The following is a 21,695-nucleotide window of genomic DNA, read 5'->3' as shown; positions in this document are numbered from 1 at the left end:
ACTTCTAAACTATATACTATAACTAACTATAATAATAATTCTGACTATTCTTCTGACTATTCTAACTATATCTAACTATAATATACAACATAATGTATTTATTTATATATTTATATTTTATATATTTATATTATGTTAATTATAGCTATAGCGAATCGGTCCTAAGATAAAAAAAAAGATAAGGATAAAGATACAATCTAAATGAAAATGAGACATTCCTCTGGTTTGATTCGGAAAAGGAGGAGATAGGACAAAAAAAAAGAAGAATGAATATCGACCGTTCCACTATTCCAAATCGCACTGTAAAAATGAAAGGGAGGGAGAAACATATATATGTTGGATATATCTATCCATATTGAATTGCGGATACATCAATGATAGAATCATTTCTGATTGAAACAAGGTTCATTCAATATAAATGAACTGATGGGGGATAGCCAAAAAAATCAAACAGCAGCATACACTTTTTCAATATAGAAATCATTATCTAACGAATTCAACGGGTCCAAACAAACAAAATAAATGAAAAGGATAGTTGGAATTCCAACTAGGTCTTGGTATCAAAGGGGATATGGCGAAATCGGTAGACGCTACGGACTTGATTGGATTGAGCCTTAGTATGGAAACCTGCTAAGTGGTAACTTCCAAATTCAGAGAAACCCTGGAATTAAAAATGGGCAATCCTGAGCCAAATCCTTATTTTGAGAAAACAAAGGTTTATAAAACTAGAATTTAAAAGGATAGGTGCAGAGACTCAATGGAAGCTGTTCTAACGAATGGAGTTGACTACGTTTTGTTGGTAGCAGGAATCCGTCTATAAAAATTACAGAAAAGATGGTCCTATATACCTAATACGTATGTATACATACTGCCATATCAAACGATTAATCATGACCCGAATCTATTATATTATAATTATATATAATTATAATATGAAAAATTCAGAGTTATTATGAATCCATTTCAATGGAAGTTGAAGGAAGAATCGAATATTCAATTATGAAATCATTCATTCCAGAGTTTGATAGATCTTTTGAAAAACTGATTAATCGGACGAGAATAAAGAGAGAGTCCCATTCTACATGTCAATACCGACAACAATGAAATTTATAGTAAGAGGAAAATCCGTCGACTTTTTAAATCGTGAGGGTTCAAGTCCCTCTATCCCCAATAAAAAGCCTATTTTACTTCCTAAGTATTTATCCTCTTCTTTTTTTTCATCAGTGGTTCAGTTCAAACAAAATTCACTATCTTTCTCATTCACTCTACTCTTTCACAAACGGATCCGAACTAAAATCCTTGGATCTTATCCCAATTTGGATAGAACCTGTACAAATGAACATATATGGGCAAAGAATCTCTATTATTGAATCATTCACAGTCCATATCATTATCCTTACACTTACTTGTCAAATTTTTTACTACTTTTTAGTCCCTTTAATTAACATAGACACAAGTACTCTACTAGGATGATGCACGGGAAATGGTCGGGATAGCTCAGTTGGTAGAGCAGAGGACTGAAAATCCTCGTGTCACCAGTTCAAATCTGGTTCCTGACACGTAAATAATGTATCGGATAGATATTCATACAAATTAATCGAGATAGATCGGGCGTTAATAGTCTAGAGCATGATACGTATTTACTCATCTAGATGTTACATATTTACTCATCTATTACATATATTTACTCATCTATTACATATTTACTCATCTAGATATATATATATATATATACCTCCCCTTGGGGGGATTGGTTACATATTTACTCATCTAGATGTATATATATATATACCTCCCCTTGGGGGGATTGGTAAAAAATATATGTATGGATGGTTATGGTAAAGAACAAAGTGAGATTATGCTCCCGTCTCTTTTTTCTTTCTTGTTTCTTCATACTGTGCTTTCTCTCATTCAAAAAGAATATTAAGTCTTCATCTATATTCAAAATAAAAATAAATAAGTAAAAGTAAAAAAAAACTTAAAAGTCGAGAGGAGTTAAAAGATAGCAATAGACAGAATGCACTTCAGACACAGTACAAATAAAATCCAATCCCTTTTCATTTCTTCATTTCATATTTTTGACATTTATTCCATTTCTTCACTCTTGCTTACGTTACTTTCCGAGGTCCATCTACATCTAAGTAAGTTATGTGCGCGGTACAAAGTTCATAGTGCAGAACTCTTTTGATTCATCCCATTGTTTCTGCTCATACGAAATGGATATGATCTATTCCAAATTTTGGAATATAAATGAAGTTTTTTTTAGGTTATCCATAATACGAATTAAAGTCCGGTTACTTTCTTTCATCTAGAACGGAACGTAAAAATATTCCTTCACTTGAAAGAAATCTGGAATCGTGTCATAGTCGTATTAAGTAAACATTAATTTCTTATCATTTAATGAGCATCTTGTATTTCATAGAAATTGGGGGTAATATAGTCCTTACGTAGGGGCCAACCTATCCAACTTTCCGGCATCAAAATACGTTTAAGGCGTGGATGATTATCATAAGAGATTCCCAACATATCATAAGATTCGCGTTCTTGAAAATCAGCACTTCTCCAAATCCAGAAAACAGACGGGATTCTAGGATTATTCCTTGGGGCAAATACTTTTATGCATACCTCTTCTGGTTTAGCTATACCATACTGTATTCTCGTAAGATGATACACACTGGCTAAAAATCCGCCTGGTGCTACATCATAGGCACACTGGGAGCGTAAATAATTGTAACCATATACATATGAAATGACAGCAATGGAATCCCAATCCTCGGTTTTTATTTGTAAAGTTTCTATTCCTCGGCAATCAAAGCCCAAAGATCTATGAACTAAATCATGGTTGACTAACCAATCAGATAAACGATCCTGCTGCATCTTCTTGATCTCTCCCACATTTGTATTTGTATGAGTATTTCAATTTACAATGAAATTTTTAAAGATTGACCCTTTCTTTCTTATTCTGCACAAAAGAACCTTACCTTGTCTGATTCACTAATTCATGGGGAGATACTGAACTTTTGGATTTGAAAAATGTTTCAGAAGGTATCTCTGAAGTAGATGGTGATTGATAGAGCAATTCTTGATCATAATTTCCAGTATGAGTACTGCGTCTAACACAAAACTTGTGATTGGTAGTAAAACATCGATTTTCCTGTTGAGACACAGTTCTATCTTCAAAGATTTCTCGAGATATTTTCTTACGAAGTTTCGTTATAGCATCTATAACCGCCTCTGGTTTAGGTGGGCAGCCCGGCAAATAGACATCGACAGGAATTAGCTTATCGACTCCACGAACAGTACTATAAGAATCAGTACTGAACATCCCTCCTGTAATAGTACAAGCTCCCATAGCAATGACATATTTTGGTTCAGGCATTTGCTCATATAATCTTACTAAAGAAGGAGCCATTTTCATTGTTACTGTGCCGGCTGTTAAAATTAGGTCTGCTTGTCTAGGACTCGATCTTGGTACCAATCCATAACGATCAAAGTCGAATCGCGAGCCTATTAATGAAGCAAATTCAATGAAACAACAACTGGTACCGTATAGAAGCGGCCATAAACTGGAAAGTCTTGACCAATTCGAAAGATCATTCAATGTAGTTGAAATAACTGAATTGGTAATTGTTTTGTCAACTAAGGGAAACTCAATCAAATTCATAACTGTCTCAATGTAATCTTTTCCTTCATTTTTATTTTGATTGTCTGAATATTCAGTTAAGACCATTCCAATGCTCCTTTTCGCCATGCATAAACTGAACCAACAATTGGGATAAGCACAAAAATTAAAGCTTCGATAAATACAGATACACCCAATACATCGAAACTCATTGCCCATGGATAAAGAAAGACCGTTTCAACATCAAAAACAACAAAAACTAGAGCAAACATGTAATAGCGGATTCGAAATTGTAACCAAGCATCCCCAATGGGTTCTATACCCGATTCATAACTAGAGAGCTTCTCTGGTCCTTCACTAACCGGGGCTAAAACTCCGGAAATTACAAATGCCAAGATAGGAATAACGCTTGATATTATTAGAAATGCCCAGAAAATATCATATTCGTGAAGCAGAAACATAAATGTACTCCTATTAATGTGGAATATGCTGAATTATTCGATTCGAATCGGAATTGTCAATTCATCCATAACTTCTTATCTTAGGCGAAACAAGAATTGATTTTGATCAAATCAAACTGCATAGTTTAGAGTTTGTTTGCTGTGGGGCATGTTTTGTTTAAAGATTCATCTAATGGAATCCCACTTACATTTTGGATTTCGATTCTATTTAGATATGGTGTAGACATAGGATGCTCTTACACAAACAAAACTCTCTCACTTTGTCTTGGGTTCTCTATCCTCTAGAAAAAGGTAATAAAATACTAAAATATCCTATGCCTATAACTATTCCTATGCCTATAACTATAATAAATATCAATACCCTATAATATAGTAAAGTAAATATCCTATAATTAAATACTATGAATACTATATTCATTAGAATACTATGTTGATTATATATAATCAACATAATGAAATAATAATAATTTCATTTCCTTTTTTTAAAACTTAAATTTTTCAATAGTCATATGGGGTAAAATGTCTAGGGATTTCTAGCATATTCTATATTATTCGAAGTATTCCTTTTTCATTAAAATCTGGGTATAGGATCATTGCTTCTATTGATTTGATACGAATATGAATACATAATCTAATGCATCGAATGATTTTTTATCTTTTTCTTGTCCTAGATTTCATTTCTATTTTTCTTAATTGATTCAATCCGTTGAATTGAGAGGTGACATATAACAACTTATATCTTTCTATACAAAAAATTGGAAACTTGGAACCTGTACTATCCCACCTCCTCAGAAATAAATAAGAAGAATCGAGTTATTTCATTAGAGTTAGAATGAAAGATTCATTCTATTTCGGACCAATCTCTAATACTAAACAAAGATTACGATTTGGAATGAACCAAAATACTTGTTTGTTTTGTTACGGCAATAACGCTTAATAATATAATGGTAAGACCAAGCAATGGGTTAGATTTCGCTACAAGAAAAAGGTTTTACAGCAAACCTATACTAGACAATGAAACATAGCAAAGAGTGGAGTAGTATAATCGACGGAATCATAAATGATTTACATAACATTTTCAAATAGAAAGAATCACACATTATCGAATGATTCGACGGACCAAATCAAATCCACAAACCCACTCAACTCATAGAATATAGAAGAAGAAACGTTAATATATTTAGGCCCAATTCGTTATCTCTCCATTATCTCTGAATCAATCAATAAGGTTGCTCTTGTTCTGCCAAAAAACGATTAGTGATTAGTTAGGGGGATTCTCCAAATACAAGACAAGACCCAAGACCAAGAAAAGAATAGGTCCTAGACCCATGTGACTTAGGATTAGACTTGGTTGGTCCCATAGAAATGAAAACCATACTAAACTATATACTAAACACTAAACTATATACTAAACAAAAATATAATATTAGGATTAGGGCTATACGGACTCGAACCGTAGACCTTCTCGGTAAAACAGATCAAACTGATTATTATCGAAATGATTCGAACTGTTTCAAAGACCCAACATGCATTTTGTTGCATTGGGCTCTTTCATCAACTGATGTAAAGATCAGTTAGTCCACCATATTTTTTCTTTAGAGGAAGATAATGAGATGGTTCCATGTGCTCTGATTTATTATTTGTATTCTGATCTAGGAGCAATACCAAAGTGTTTCAAAGAAGGGTTATCTTGACTTAGGTCTGCCTTCGGCCTAGATCAACCTAAGTTAAATGGAATCTCTATCGCTCCGCTGCAACAGTCGAATATGAGACTTCATACACCTTAAAGTTCATAGGACGAAAAGAGGTTATTTTGAGGCCCTTATACTCATTATGCCTAGCATTGAATGGGCTGGGTATTTACCTTATCAACTATCAAATCAATGGCGGGTTCTATTTGATTTGGCAACTGAATTCGCGCCTGAATCGGACCGAACCAAATATTTGTCAGGCTATTGTTCTCTTGTTCCCTCGAACCTATGGAGTAAGACATCGATTTCTCAATACGATCAATTATGTTCATTGCATAATAGGCTCCTTTGAAAAGCATTGGCGCGCGTGTAAACGAGGTGCTCTACCAACTGAGCTATAGCCCTTGTCATAGACATCTTAACATATAGATAATTTCTTGTCAAGATGGATATTCCATAATCCACATCATAGCTCTCTGATCTATTTATTTTATTTACGCTTAACAGAACAGATTTATTTACGCTTAACAGAACAGATTAGTATTGCTTAGAAATAATATTCCACCTATAATCCCCGAAGTGATGGGTTCTTTTTGTGGTGATAAATGACCTACTTAACTCAGTGGTTAGAGTATTGCTTTCATACGGCGGGAGTCATTGGTTCAAATCCAATAGTAGGTAGAACTTATTAGATACCGGAGTCGATGAAATGATATCTAATAAGTTTTTCTACCCCATCTTCTTTTTTTGTTTTATCAGATTAGACTTGATTGTGTTCAATTGGCAGAATCAACATGTGGTGTATAATAAAGAACTTTTTAAAAACTTCTCTTTATTATTTTGATGTATTGACTTGACTAGTAGGAAATAACATTGACAGCCTCTACTCGTGTCCTAGCTCGTCTGAGAGCTAGATTCGCTTCAATTGCTTGTCTCTTACCCTCAGCTCTACTCAAGTTAGCTTCAGCTATTTCAAGAGCTTGTTGAGCTTCTTGCGGATCAATGTCAGTACTTATTTCCGCATCATTTCCTAAAATGGTGATTTCATTATTACCTATTCTAGCGAAACCACCCATCAGAGCCACCGTTAACCATTGGTCGTTGTTGAGGCGTATTCTCAAAAGACCTATATCTACAGCCGTGGCAATAGGGGCGTGGTTTGGTAATACGCCAATTTGGCCACTATTAGTAGATAAAATTATTTCTTTCACTTCTGAGTCCCAAATAATTCGATTAGGAGTCAGTACACAAAGATTTAAGGTCATTTCTTCAATTTGCTCTCCTCTTCTAAGTTCATAGCTTTCGCGGTAGCTTCATCGATGTTACCTACTAAATAAAAGGCCTGCTCGGGAAGACTGTCTAATTCTCCGGAAAGGATCAGTTGAAACCCCCTAATTGTTTCTGCAAGACCAACATATTTTCCTGGAGAACCAGTAAATACTTCTGCCACGAAGAAGGGTTGTGATAAGAAACGCTCGATTTTTCGTGCTCTTGCTACAGTTAAACGATCTTCTTCGGATAATTCGTCCAACCCAAGAATAGCTATAATGTCCTGAAGTTCTTTGTAACGTTGTGAAGTTTGCTTAACTCTTTGCGCAGTTTCATAATGTTCCTCGCCAACGATCCGAGGTTGTAACATAGTTGACGTTGAATCTAAAGGATCCACTGCTGGATAAATACCTTTGGCAGCTAATCCTCTCGATAATACGGTAGTAGCATCTAAATGTGCAAATGTCGTGGCAGGAGCAGGGTCGGTCAAATCGTCCGCAGGTACATAAACGGCTTGGATCGAAGTTATAGATCCCTCTTTGGTAGAAGTAATTCTTTCTTGCAAAGAACCCATTTCTGTACTAAGGGTAGGTTGATAACCCACTGCAGAAGGCATTCTCCCCAATAAGGCGGATACTTCTGATCCTGCTTGGACGAAACGAAAGATATTGTCGATGAATAGAAGTACGTCTTGTTCATTAACATCCCGGAAATATTCCGCCATAGTTAGGGCAGTCAAACCAACTCTCATACGAGCTCCCGGCGGTTCATTCATTTGACCGTAGACTAGAGCTACTTTTGATTCTGCAATATTTTTTTCATTAATTACTCCGGATTCTTTCATTTCCATGTAAAGATCATTTCCTTCACGAGTACGTTCGCCTACTCCGCCAAATACAGATACGCCTCCATGAGCTTTGGCAATGTTGTTGATCAATTCCATGATGAGTACTGTTTTACCTACTCCAGCTCCTCCAAATAGTCCGATTTTTCCTCCACGGCGATAAGGAGCTAAAAGATCCACTACTTTAATTCCTGTTTCAAAGATTGATAATTTCGTCTCTAACTGTATAAAGGCAGGTGCAGGTCTATGAATAGGAGATGTTGTGCTAGTATCTACAGGACCTAAATTATCAACAGGCTCCCCAAGAACGTTGAAAATTCGTCCGAGGGTAGCTCCACCGACTGGAACGCTTAGAGGAGCTCCCGTGTCAATCACTTCCATTCCTCTCATCAGTCCATCTGTAGCACTCATAGCTACAGCTCTAACTCGATTATTTCCTAATAATTGTTGTACCTCACAAGTCACATTAATTTGCTGACCAATAGTATCTCGACCCTTAACTACCAAAGCGTTATAAATATTAGGCATCTTGCCCGGAGGAAAAACAACATCCAGTACTGGGCCAATAATTTGAGCGATACGCCCTAGGTTTTGTTCTTCAAGTGTGGAAACCGCAGGACTAGAAGGGGTAGGATTGATTCTCATAATTATAATTAAAGTAAAGTATGTCGAAAGTTTTTTTGAATAGTGCCATGCCAAGTCGAAAATAAATGTCCGATAGCAAGTTGATCGGTTAATTCAATAAGAAATAAATGGGAGTTAGCACTTGATTTAGTTGGTACCACCCAACCGAATACGATTCAATCGTTTACTCATTCAATTACTCATTCAATGAGTCAATTTTCAAGTTCAGCCAATCCTTCTTTTTTTCAAAAGAAATATTAAGTACATGAAATCACGAGTAAGTCTCTTTCATTTCTCTATCATTATAGAAAAACCATCCGTATTAGATTCTATTATCTATAGAATTCGAACCCGAACTCCATTTATGATTCATTATTTCGATCTAATTGGCCATTGTTCTTTTTTTTTTTTGAATAGATATTGGATTTCCGCCTATCTATTCTTTATACCCTTTTAGGATGAATTATGCCTATTTTCACATCTAGGATTTACATATACAACATATATCACTGTCAAGAGTGAATTTTTCTTAGTATTTGGATTCAAAATAAGAAGGAGATCCATTTGATTTTATTGTAAACTTGCAAAACAAACATTGGGTTTGGGTTGCGCCATATATATCAAAGAGTATACAATAATGATGTATTTGGAGTATACAATAATGATGTATTTGATGAATCAAATACATGGTCTAATAATGAACCATTTCATTTTAACATAACATTGAAATTAGTTGATAATATTAGTTGAATATTTTTTTTCTTTTTTTTTATTTTTATTTTTGTCAAAGGTTTCATTCATGCATAATCTATATCGAGTAGACCTTGTCGTTGTGAGAATTCTTAATTCATGAGTTGTAGGGAGGGACTTATGTCACCACAAACAGAGACTAAAGCAAGTGTTGGATTTAAAGCTGGTGTTAAAGATTACAAATTGAATTATTATACTCCTGACTACGAAGTCAAAGATACTGATATCTTGGCAGCATTCCGAGTAACTCCTCAACCTGGAGTTCCGCCCGAAGAAGCAGGGGCTGCGGTAGCTGCCGAATCTTCTACTGGTACATGGACAACTGTGTGGACTGATGGACTTACCAGTCTTGATCGTTACAAAGGGCGATGCTACCACATCGAGGCCGTTGTTGGGGAGGAAAATCAATATATTGCTTATGTAGCTTATCCTTTAGACCTTTTTGAAGAAGGTTCTGTTACTAACATGTTTACTTCCATTGTGGGTAATGTATTTGGTTTCAAAGCCTTACGAGCTCTACGTCTGGAGGATCTGCGAATTCCCACTTCTTATTCCAAAACTTTCCAAGGCCCGCCTCACGGCATTCAGGTTGAAAGAGATAAGTTGAACAAGTATGGTCGTCCCCTATTGGGATGCACTATTAAACCAAAATTGGGATTATCTGCAAAAAACTACGGTAGAGCGGTTTATGAATGTCTACGTGGTGGACTTGATTTTACCAAAGATGATGAAAACGTAAACTCACAACCATTTATGCGTTGGAGAGATCGTTTCTTATTTTGCACCGAAGCACTTTTTAAAGCGCAGGCCGAAACAGGTGAAATCAAAGGACATTACTTGAATGCTACTGCGGGTACATGTGAAGAAATGATGAAAAGGGCCATATGTGCCAGAGAATTAGGAGTTCCTATCGTAATGCATGACTACTTAACTGGTGGATTCACTGCAAATACTAGCTTGGCTCATTATTGCCGTGACAACGGCCTACTTCTTCACATCCATCGCGCAATGCATGCAGTTATTGATAGACAGAAAAATCATGGTATGCATTTCCGTGTACTAGCTAAAGCATTACGTATGTCTGGTGGAGATCATATTCACGCCGGTACAGTAGTAGGTAAACTGGAAGGGGAACGTGAGATGACTTTAGGTTTCGTTGATTTATTACGTGATGATTATATCGAAAAAGACCGAAGTCGCGGTATTTTCTTCACTCAAGATTGGGTCTCTATGCCAGGTGTTCTGCCCGTGGCTTCAGGGGGTATTCATGTTTGGCATATGCCTGCTCTGACCGAAATCTTTGGGGATGATTCCGTACTACAGTTTGGCGGAGGAACTTTAGGACACCCTTGGGGAAATGCACCTGGTGCAGTAGCTAATAGGGTGGCTTTAGAGGCGTGTGTACAAGCTCGTAATGAGGGACGTGATCTTGCTCGTGAAGGTAATGAAATTATCCGTGAAGCTAGCAAATGGAGCCCTGAACTAGCCGCTGCTTGTGAAGTATGGAAAGAGATCAAATTCGAATTCGAACCAGTAGATAAGCTAGATAAAGAGAAAAAGTAAGTGTGCATAATTCAGTAATTCCTGTTTGTTCTCCTAATTGATTGCAATTAAAGTCGGCCCAATCTTTTCCTAAAAAAAAGATTGGGCCGATTGCCGAATAAAAAAAAAAAGAATGAGCATTCTATACTATGTATTTGCATATATCTTTTATATGTACAGATGTACAGATCTTACCTATATATATACAAGATAAGATCGAAGACTAAACAACTCAATACTTCTATTGTTTGTTGTTGGATCCATAGGATTGGATTAATTATGGATCCTTGGGATTGGTGGACTTTTTTATATCTCCTAGTTTCAGGCCATAGATCAAGCCAAGGGAAAGGCTCCTTTACCCATCCTATATATTGTCTTTTTCGTTCCATGTTAAAATAGAAACTTAATTATTTGATTATACGAGAACAAATTCTTTATTCTTTATTTATAGAAATAAACAACTATCTCTATTTTCGATGAGAATTTGTACATCACATGGAAGAAAGCTGTGTCTTTCTATTTTAAAATTTATAAAAAGATTCTATCAATATATATTGAAGTGATACCTCGGCTTCCCACAAAGGAGAATCATTTCTTTCAATACTTACTCGTTCTTTCAATACTTACTCGTTATTAATTAACAATCCTAATGATTAGGATTAGATTCGTATGCTTAATTCTGATAAGAAATCAAATAGTGAAAGTAAAATGATTATCCATCGAATGTATTGTATTTCATCAAATAGGGGGTAGAAAGACTCTATGGGAAAATGGTGGTTCCGTTCGATGTTGTCTAACGAGAAGTTAGAACATAGGTGTGGGCTAAGTAAATCTAGGTGTGGGCTAAGTAAATCAATGGATAGTCTTGATGGTATTGGACATACCAGTAGAAGTGAACAACCTATTCTAAACGATACGAAGAACGATACGAAGAAAAAGATTCCTAGTTGGAATCATAGTGGTAATTATAGTTTCACTAATGTTGATTCTTTATTTGAAATCAAGGATATTTGGAGTTTGATCTCTGATGACACTTTTTTAGTTAGGGATAGTAATGGTGACAGTTACTCTGTATATTTTGATATTGAAAATCAGATTTTTGAGGTTGACAATGATAGTTCTTTTCTGAGTGAACTAGAAAAAAAACTTTCTAGTTATTTGAGTAGGGGGTCTAAGAAAAAGAATCACTACTATTATCATTACATGTATGATACTCAATCTGGTTGGAATAATCACATTAATAGTTGCATTGATAGTTATCTTCGTTTTGAAGTCAGTATTAATAGTTCTATTTCGGGTAGTACCAACAATTACAGTGACAGTTACTTTTATAACTTCATTTGTACTGAAAATAGAAATAGTAGTGAGAGCGGTAGGTCTAGTAAAAGAACTAGAAAAAATTTCAATGATTTCCATGAAGAGGTGGAATCCGATTTCCATGAAGAAGTAGAATTCCACGAAGAAGTAGAATCCGACTTCCATGAAGAAGTAGAATCCGATTTCCATGAAGAAGTAGAATTCCACGAAGAAGTAGAATCCAATGATTTCAATGAAGAAGTAGAATCTGATTTCAATGAAGAAGTGGAATCCGATTTCAATGAAGAAGTGGAATCCGATTTCAATGAAGAAGTGGAATCCGATTTCAATGAAGAAGTGGAATCCGATTTCAATGAAGAAGTAGAATTCCATGAAGAAGTAGAATTCCATGAAGAAGTAGAATCCGACTTCCATGAAGAAGTAGAATCCAATGATTTCAATATAAATCAAAAATACAAACATTTATGGGTTCAATGCGAAAATTGTTATGGATTAAATTATAAAAAATTTTTTAAGTCAAAAATGAATATTTGTGAACAGTGTGGATATCATTTGAAAATGAGTAGTTCAGATAGAATTGAACTTTCGATTGATCCCGGAACTTGGGATCCTCTGGATAAAGATATGATATCTATAGACCCCATTGATTTTCGTTCAAAAGAGGAACCTTATGGAGATCGTATCGATTCTTATCAAAGAAGGACAGGTTTAGCTGATGCTATTCAAACAGGCATAGGTCAAATAAATGGTATTCCCGTAGCAATTGGCGTTATGGATTTTCAGTTTATGGGAGGTAGTATGGGATCCGTAGTAGGCGAGAAAATTACTCGTTTGATCGAGTATGCTACTAATCGATCTCTACCTGTCATTATTGTGTGTGCTTCTGGAGGAGCACGCATGCAAGAAGGAAGTTTGAGCTTGATGCAAATGGCTAAAATATCTTCTGCTTCATCTAATTATCAATCAGATAAAAAGTTATTCTATGTATCAATTCTTACATCTCCTACAACTGGTGGAGTAACAGCCAGTTTTGGTATGTTGGGGGATATCATTATTGCTGAACCTAACGCCTACATTGCATTTGCGGGTAAAAGAGTAATTGAACAAACATTAAAAAAGGTAATACCTGAAGGTTCACAAGTGTCTGAGTATTTATTCCATAAAGGTTTATTCGACCCAATAGTACCACGTAATCTTTTAAAAGGTGTTCTGGGTGAGTTATTTCAGCTCCACGGTTTCTTTCCCTTGAATCCAAGTTCAAAAATGTAAAGTATAGCACTAGATTCAGTTATTTTATTTGTAGCGAACAAGTATTTAATTCGTCGTAATCAGGTGTTTTCTTTGGTGACATAAGTTCTCCTTGTAATAAGAGACAGAGGTTTCGGATAATTTTTATTTTATATTTTATTATATTTTATTTATTATATTTTAGAATATAGAATATATAGTTTTAGAATATAGAATATATAGTTTCTATCTAGTCATTTTCTATCTAATCATATAGAATTATAGTTGATATTACTTATTACTTATAAATAAATATTATAAATAAATAATATTTATTATAATTTTTTATAATATATTTATAATATAATAATGGCTTGATATAATATAATAATGGCTTGATATTACTTATAATAGATATATCATAAGTAATAGATATATCATAAGAAGATATCTTTCTAATAGATAGAAATATTAAAACAGATAGAAATATTAAATTGAGGCACCTATTCTATGACAGATCCCAACTTACCCTCTATTTTTGTGCCTTTAGTGGGCCTAGTATTTCCGGCAATTGCAATGGTTTCCTTATTTCTTCATGTCCAAAAAAATAAGATTGTCTAGACCCAATGGGACCGAATCTTATCAATTTATTTCAACACTGGATGATAATACAGATATTTATCTCGTGTAATATGGTATGATATGTGGCTCTTTCCGAACACACAAATGAAAGAATCGTTATGCGGATATATGATATCTGCATAAATGCATGTATATGTGAATATAGCTGGTTCAAAATGGATTAGTGAATATTTTAAATAGAAAGTCAATGTATCTAACCAATTACTCTCCTAATGTTTCACATCAGAATAGTGCTAGTTGATGAAAGTTACTTCGGGATCAAGAAAGGTAAAGTCAAATTTATTTGGGTTATTCGCTCAATTCCAATCGAATGCACTGGATCTAGTATAGTATGAATTGGCGATCAGAACATATATGGATAGAACTTATAACGGGGTCTCGAAAAACGAGTAATTTTTGCTGGGCCTGTATCCTTTTTTTAGGTTCACTAGGATTCTTAGTGGTTGGAACTTCCAGTTATCTTGGTAGGAATTTGATACCCGTATTTACATCTCAGCAAATCATTTTTTTTCCACAAGGGATCGTGATGTCTTTCTACGGGATCGCGGGTCTATTCATTAGCTCGTATTTGTGGTGCACAATTTCGTGGAATGTAGGTAGCGGTTATGACCGATTCGATAGAAAAGAAGGAATAGTGTGTATTTTTCGCTGGGGATTTCCTGGAATAAATCGTCGCATCTTCCTTCGCTTCTTTATGAGAGATATCCAATCAATCAGAATAGAGGTTAAAGAGGGTCTTTATACTCGTCGTGTCCTTTATATGGAAATCAGAGGCCAAGGAGCCATTCCCTTGACTCGTACTGATGAGAATTTTACTCCACGAGAAATTGAACAAAAAGCTGCCGAATTGGCCTATTTCTTGCGCGTACCAATTGAAGTATTTTGAAACGAACTGAAGTGAAGAATAAAATGAAGAATAAATATTTTCTCAAGATGGGGGAAGGAACTTGCTAATTCCTCTTTTAATACAACTGAAGTTTCTTCATTCTTTTATACTAGAAAAAGGTCTAATCTAACTAACGAATCTAATCTAATAAGTATAGATATAAATTCATCAAACCTATCCGAACATGTATTTCGTAATACAGAATTCATCTTTTTAGGCCCAAGATTTGGAATTGATACCCTTTTCTGGTTAGACGGTGAAACATTTCGAAAGAATTAATTGATCCAGGGGGAGTTTTTTCGTCTCGAAACTCGATTCGTTACTTCAAGTGGGTTTTCGAGTATTCATCGAAAGGAACAAATGAAAATAAAATTGGTTCAAATTTGCCCAATTGAGATATCTGGAATAATATTTATTTCTTTTTTTCTCATTTTCATCCGAAAAGAACTCTTATTCTATGTCTATATTCCTTCTAAATCAAAAAAAAAATAAAATTATTACACAATAATAGGAAAGGAATAGACCCATAGGTCAATACCTTGTTATACAACTCGTGCTTCAAAGAAATATCAGATCAGATAGAGTCAACGAATGAAGCAGGTTCATTAACAATTCAATTCACAGAAAAAAAAAAATGAAAAAAAAGAAAGCATCGGCCTCCCTCCCATATCTCGCATCTATAGTATTTTTGCCCTGGTGGGTCTCTTTCTCATTTAATAAATGTCTGGAACCTTGGGTTACTAATTGGTGGAATACCAGGCAATCCGAAAATTTTTTGAATCATATTCAAGAGAAAAACGTTCTGGAAAGATTCATAGAATTAGAAGAACTATTCCTATTGGACGAAATGATAAAGGAGTACCCGGAAACGCATATACAAAAACTTCATATAGAAATACACAAGGAAACAATACAATTAGTCAAAGCACACAATGAATATGATCTCCATATCATTTTGCATTTCTCGACAAATATAATCTGTTTCGCTATTCTAAGTGGTTATTTTATTCTGAGTAATGAAGAACTCGTCATTCTTAATTCTTGGGTTCAGGAATTCCTCTATAACTTAAGTGACACAATAAAAGCTTTTTCTATTCTTTTAGTTACTGATTTATGGATCGGATTTCACTCGACCCATGGTTGGGAACTAATGATTGGTTCGGTCTACAACGATTTTGGATTGGATCATAACGATCAAATTATATCTGGTCTTGTTTCCACTTTTCCAGTTATTCTAGATACAATTGTGAAATATTGGATCTTCCTTTTTTTAAATCGTGTATCTCCTTCGCTTGTAGTAATTTATCATTCAATGAATGAATAAAGAACTCATTTGATCTTATTATATCAATCAAATCAGAATCTTTCTTCGTGTATAAAGAAAGTATTTTCAATTTGACTTAATTCTTTATACTTTTATCTGTTCAAGGTATTCGTCCTATATTCCAGTACAATTATTCCAGTACAATGACAGACTCGTGTATAGGGAACTATACTAGCTACCTATCTAATTTATTGTAGAAATTCGGGGATCAATGATTGGACATGCAAAATAAAAATACTTTTTCTTGGGTAAAGGAAGAGATGACTCGATCCATTTCTGTATCGATCATGATATATGTAATAACTCGGGCATCTATTTCAAATGCATATCCCATTTTTGCGCAGCAGGGTTATGAAAACCCGCGAGAAGCAACGGGACGAATTGTATGTGCCAATTGCCATTTAGCTAATAAACCCGTGGATATTGAAGTTCCGCAAGCTGTGCTTCCTGATACTGTATTTGAAGCAGTTGTTCGAATCCCTTATGATAAGCAACTGAAACAAGTTCTTGCTAATGGTAAAAAGGGGACTTTGAATGTGGGGGCTGTTCTCATTTTACCCGACGGATTCGAATTAGCCCCCCTTGATCGTATTTCTCCTGAGTTGAAAGAAAAGATAGGAAATCTGTCTTTTCAGAGTTATCGTCCCAACAAAAGAAATATTATTGTGATAGGTCCTGTTCCCGGTCAGAAATATAGTGAAATCGTCTTTCCCATTCTTTCCCCCGACCCTGCTACGAAGAAAGACGTTCACTTCTTAAAATATCCCATATACGTAGGTGGGAACAGAGGAAGGGGTCAGATTTATCCTGATGGTAGCAAAAGTAACAATACAGTCTATAATGCTACATCAGCAGGTATAGTAAGCAGAATAGTACGTAAAGAAAAAGGGGGATATGAAATAACCATAGTTGATGCATCGGATGGACATCAAGTGGTTGATATTATACCTCCAGGACCAGAACTTCTTGTTTCAGAGGGTGAATCCATCAAGCTTGATCAACCATTAACAAGCAATCCCAATGTGGGAGGCTTTGGTCAGGGAGATGCAGAAATAGTGCTTCAAGACCCATTACGGGTCCAAGGTCTTTTGTTCTTCTTGGCATCTGTTATTTTGGCACAAGTTTTTTTGGTTCTTAAAAAGAAACAGTTTGAAAAGGTTCAATTGTACGAAATGAATTTCTAGGTGCAGAGATTCCTTAACATCAAGTTGGTAAAAAGCGCCGAATTTTTTTTGATCCATACAATTATGTATGATCAAAAAATCTGTAAACCTTTTTGGTTGCTTTGTTTATACTTTTTTTTCGTTTTGCGGGATGTCTGGAATTCATTACTTGTATCCTATTCTTAGTAATAGACAATAGACATACAAAGAAAGAGAATACAGAGCAAGGATGGGAAAAATGAAAGAAAGAAATCCTTTTAGGAGGGATTACTAGTCTTACGAGTCTTCTATTCGACACAAGAAAAGGGCGGAAAATCCTTTTTCTTGTGTCGTCTTATATCGAAATAATAATGATTTTTTCTCCTGTTCGTCAAAGATTACCATTCCTTCTTTTCCGGTCCACCAGAACTCTTTTGGTTAGATTCATAGGAAGTTGTGGACAAACAAAAAGAGAGAAAGGATTAGGGGAATAATTGATTGAGCAAATAGAACTTCTTCAATTAACTTAAACTTTTAACTTAGAGAAATTATTCAAGAGAAATTATTCAAACAAATTATATTATAGAGTTTTATAGAGTAAGTTCTATAGAGTAAGTTCTATTAGTAGTTTAGTATAGAAATTATTTGCAGGATGTCTCATGCGTAGAAATCTATATAATATTGTATTATTCAGAAATCCATTGATTACTCTTTTCTTGTTTCTTCATAAGAGTTAATATTATGGAGGAAAGGAAGAACAGAGACTATGAATCAATCAATAGATTCAATTCTTCAAAAACATTATTAAGAAACAAAAGAATAGAGTGGTTTGAAACATCAGAGCAAAGGATCCGTTTTGTCATTTCATTTCTACGAATATAATATTTTGATTATGTTGACTGGCCAATTTGTATGTTATGGAATAGATCATAATCTTCCTATAAGAGTAAGAAAAGAGAACTCAACGGGACCTTATCGCTCTAATTAGACAAAGGAGGGTAAGGTCCCGTTGAGTTCTTTTCTTACTCTTTCATGTCTACAATCCGGTTTATCCGATTACTAGAGAGATGAACCCAACCCAGAATATGAACCGTAAAAGAAAACACCTATTAAACCGATCACAGGAATACCAGTTACAGTACCAACCAGCCAAAGAGGAATCCTTCCAGTAGTATCGGCCATTTCCCCTACTTTCCTCCACATTTTCTCAAATGGTCGTGCTAGAGACAAAAACAGTCATGGATAATTATGAGGATGGTATCTTTCCGAATGGGATAAGAGAATTCCTACTATTCTCTTTCTTTCTTTCAATTGAAGAAATAATTGGAAAATAAAACAGCAAGTACAAAAATGAGTAATAAACCCCAGTATAGACTGGTACGATTCAATTCAACATTTTGTTCATTCGGGTTTGATTGTGTCATAGCTCTATAATTCAAATTAGGTTTATCGTTGGATGAACTGCATTGCTGATATTGACCCCAAAAAAGAAACGGTAGGTACAGCTAGTCCGTGAACAGCCAACCATCGCACTGTAAAAATTGGATAGGTTCGATCTATGGTCATTGGGGGCCTCCTAAAAGGATTTACTAAATTCATCAAGTTGTTCCAAAGAATCAAAACGGCCGGTTATCAATGGAATACCTTGTCGGCTCTCTGTGAAATACTCGTTTGGCCGAGGACTTCCAAACACGTCGTAAGCTAAACCCGTACTGACGAATAACCAACCCGCAATGAATAGGGAAGGTATAGTAATGCTATGAATGACCCAGTATCGAATACTGGTAATAATATCAGCAAAAGAACGTTCTCCCGTGCTTCCAGACATTCTGAGCTCCACAAATTTTTGTACATTCAAAAAAGGGAATCGATTCCTTGAAAGATGGGATCAGTAAATGGAAAACTACTGATATTGCATCTTTGTGAGATCGTCAATTTTGTACCAAAGGTTTATTTCAAGTATACCGAATCAGTATAGCTATCCTTCCTCTGGCACAGCAACGCAGTCTCGATCGGTACCGAAATGCTACATAATTCTTTTCTTCTTTTTTTGTTCCTTGTCTATGCATAACTCTATGTTATTCAATAGATCAATAGAAAATTACTCAAATTCCTTATAAGATTTCCATTATTGGATTCATAATAGAAAGTAAAGATCTTGGAAAAGCGTGAATCGATGGTTTCTAATAATTTATGAAGCATATTATAATATTCACACAATTCAATTATATGTATGCGAAATCTATAATAAACCCATTTTTTGGTTAAAAGTTTTTTTGTTCAAATCTTTTTATTTCAAGTAATTGGTTGGTCGTATAATACAATAAATATACTGTAATACAAAATACAATAGTATATACTATATTAGTGAAAGAAACAGAACATGAAAGAAACAGAACCCAGTTGGAACAATCCATATTCGTGATGCAACCGTTATTGTATTAGATCCAAAACAAAGGTTCTTTCTTGACCAAACTAGAAGTATGGAACTCCATGATATGGAAAGACAGAATATAGAATCTAAAAAGGATAATGGAAGTTGTTCGTCTTTGAATCGAGTTGGACCTGAAAAAAAAGAATAAAAATATAAAAATGAAAAATAGAGTAAAGGTTTTATTTTTTTCGATAGATCGTGGGACACCTTTTTCTTTTCATTCGAAATATTATGTTATGGGCAATTAAGCAACCTATTACTGTACTGAGTCCAATGAGTTAAAATAAATAAAAGGTAAATAGTATCAGGCCGTTCGTTCCAAAAAGGATTAGATCCTATTGAAATAGAAAGGAAATGATTAAAATGGAATTTTCAAATCCAATTCTTTTATTCCAAAATTACTTAAATTACTTATATTTTATTTAATATTTTATTTAATATTTAAGTATAAGTCCATAAGTAATTTAAGTTTTGAATGAAGTTACACGGCACAGTTCTTAATTACTATTACTTTTACTTATACTTTATATTTTACTTACTTTTACTATTACTTTATTCAACTCACAAATACTTTATTCAACTCACAAATTCCACAATGAATCTGTTGATTCCGAATCATAGGATCGGTCAATGTCACAGCAGATGAATCGAATTTTTCTACCTATGTCACTCTTAGTTAGTCTTATCTATAATGACTGATGAATCCAGAATTTTCAATTGGAACTAAACTAATTCTGTCAATTGATTTTTCTTGCCGTCGTATTTTGTAAAAATTGAAACTTAGGTAAGTGTTTTATCAACATATGTAGCAAAAGAACATATCTAATTTAGCTCTTTCATGCTTACTATAACTAGTTATTTCGGTTTTCTACTGGCTGCTTTAACTATAACCTCAGCTCTATTCATTGGTTTGAACAAGATACGACTTATTTGAAATGAATTGAATGAAAAATTGATAAAAACGAATATTTCTCTGAGATTCCGGGTATTCTATGGTTCTTTCTCACATCAATTGCCAATTCTTGGTCATTGAGATTCACGGATAATTCAGATTAATATTTAGGGATAGATCTTACCTTTCTTTTTATCCCCTTAAACAAACCGAAATGATTGAAGTTTTTCTATTTGGAATCGTCTTAGGTCTAATTCCTATTACTTTAGCAGGATTATTCGTAACCGCATATTTACAATATAGACGTGGTGATCAGTTGGACCTTTGATTGAGTAATATTTCTTTCTTTTTTTGATTGACCTCCTGCAGGAAGGAGGTCAAATTCAAGTTACAATTCAACTTTTTGTTTTGTTAAATTATTAATTATTTTATTGTGATTCGACATCAAATAAACCGAATCACGCTCTGTAGGATTTGAACCTACGACATCGGGTTTTGGAGACCCGCGTTCTACCGAACTGAACTAAGAGCGCTTTCTTATCCTTATGACAGGAGATACGACTGTACTGTAAAGAAAAGTAATTTTTCTACCCCCAATACGTCTTGCATACATATAGTATGCAAGACCGGAAGATTATGTCCAATTTTAATCGATCTCAATGAATCCCTCGTTACTGCCCATGGGAGAAGTAATAGGTAGGGATGACAGGATTTGAACCCGTGACATTTTGTACCCAAAACAAACGCGCTACCAAGCTGCGCTACATCCCTTTTCAAAATTGTTGTACAGTTTCATTGTACAAAATCCCTGTCTTGTTTTCCATATCGTCATTTTCTCCTCCATCTATATACAATTTTCTTGTCATTTCTTCTTTTTGGTTTCATATAATAAAAGAATTATATACATCTGAAACCTAACGTATAAAAAAGTTAATATTTATCAGTAATGCTCAGGAACAAGGATTAGATTTTTTTTCTTTTACAAAAAAAGAAAAAAATCTATTGCTTCATTGTACATATCTATTTTA

General features: G+C 34.6%; 4 protein-coding genes and 3 non-coding genes across 7 annotated transcripts; 4 read left to right on the top strand and 3 right to left on the bottom strand.

Annotated features, from left to right (window-relative positions):
• The first annotated feature begins 1,486 nt into the window (after positions 1-1,486).
• Positions 1,487-1,559, top strand: TRNAF-GAA (transfer RNA phenylalanine (anticodon GAA)). Its single transcript has one exon. It is a non-coding gene; the product is annotated as a tRNA-Phe (tRNA).
• Positions 1,560-5,516: 3,957 nt separating this feature from the next.
• On the bottom strand, positions 5,517-8,532 carry LOC135663174 (ATP synthase subunit beta, chloroplastic). Its single transcript, XM_065176769.1, has one exon. It carries the CDS (start codon positions 8,530-8,532, stop codon positions 7,036-7,038), a length of 1,497 nt encoding a protein of 498 aa, XP_065032841.1. The 3' UTR covers positions 5,517-7,035.
• An 828-nt stretch (positions 8,533-9,360) lies between these two features.
• LOC135663175 (ribulose bisphosphate carboxylase large chain) lies at positions 9,361-10,903 on the top strand. The gene has a single exon (XM_065176770.1). The coding sequence runs from the start codon at positions 9,361-9,363 to the stop codon at positions 10,822-10,824; it is 1,464 nt and encodes a 487-aa protein (XP_065032842.1). The 3' UTR covers positions 10,825-10,903.
• Positions 10,904-11,496: 593 nt separating this feature from the next.
• LOC135663173 (acetyl-coenzyme A carboxylase carboxyl transferase subunit beta, chloroplastic-like) lies at positions 11,497-15,527 on the top strand. The gene has a single exon (XM_065176768.1). It carries the CDS (start codon positions 11,566-11,568, stop codon positions 13,387-13,389), a length of 1,824 nt encoding a protein of 607 aa, XP_065032840.1. The 5' UTR covers positions 11,497-11,565; the 3' UTR covers positions 13,390-15,527.
• LOC135663176 (cytochrome f) lies at positions 14,179-17,766 on the top strand. The gene has a single exon (XM_065176771.1). The coding sequence runs from the start codon at positions 16,421-16,423 to the stop codon at positions 17,381-17,383; it is 963 nt and encodes a 320-aa protein (XP_065032843.1). The 5' UTR covers positions 14,179-16,420; the 3' UTR covers positions 17,384-17,766.
• Positions 17,767-21,126: 3,360 nt separating this feature from the next.
• TRNAW-CCA (transfer RNA tryptophan (anticodon CCA)) lies at positions 21,127-21,200 on the bottom strand. The gene has a single exon. It is a non-coding gene; the product is annotated as a tRNA-Trp (tRNA).
• A 164-nt stretch (positions 21,201-21,364) lies between these two features.
• Positions 21,365-21,438, bottom strand: TRNAP-UGG (transfer RNA proline (anticodon UGG)). The gene has a single exon. It is a non-coding gene; the product is annotated as a tRNA-Pro (tRNA).
• Between the last annotated feature and the right edge of the window lie 257 nt (positions 21,439-21,695).

This window comes from Musa acuminata, unplaced genomic scaffold, assembly GCF_036884655.1.
Source record: "Musa acuminata AAA Group cultivar baxijiao unplaced genomic scaffold, Cavendish_Baxijiao_AAA HiC_scaffold_683, whole genome shotgun sequence".
Taxonomy (NCBI): domain Eukaryota; kingdom Viridiplantae; phylum Streptophyta; class Magnoliopsida; order Zingiberales; family Musaceae; genus Musa; species Musa acuminata.
This window is presented reverse-complemented; position numbering and strand designations above follow the sequence as displayed.

Bases quoted from the DNA above. Each gene is read 5' to 3' on its own strand.
- LOC135663173 (XM_065176768.1), top strand. From the start codon at position 11,566: ATGGGAAAATGGTGGTTCCGTTCGATGTTGTCTAACGAGAAGTTAGAA.
- LOC135663175 (XM_065176770.1), top strand. From the start codon at position 9,361: ATGAGTTGTAGGGAGGGACTTATGTCACCACAAACAGAGACTAAAGCA.
- LOC135663176 (XM_065176771.1), top strand. From the start codon at position 16,421: ATGCAAAATAAAAATACTTTTTCTTGGGTAAAGGAAGAGATGACTCGA.
- LOC135663174 (XM_065176769.1), bottom strand. From the start codon at position 8,532: ATGAGAATCAATCCTACCCCTTCTAGTCCTGCGGTTTCCACACTTGAA.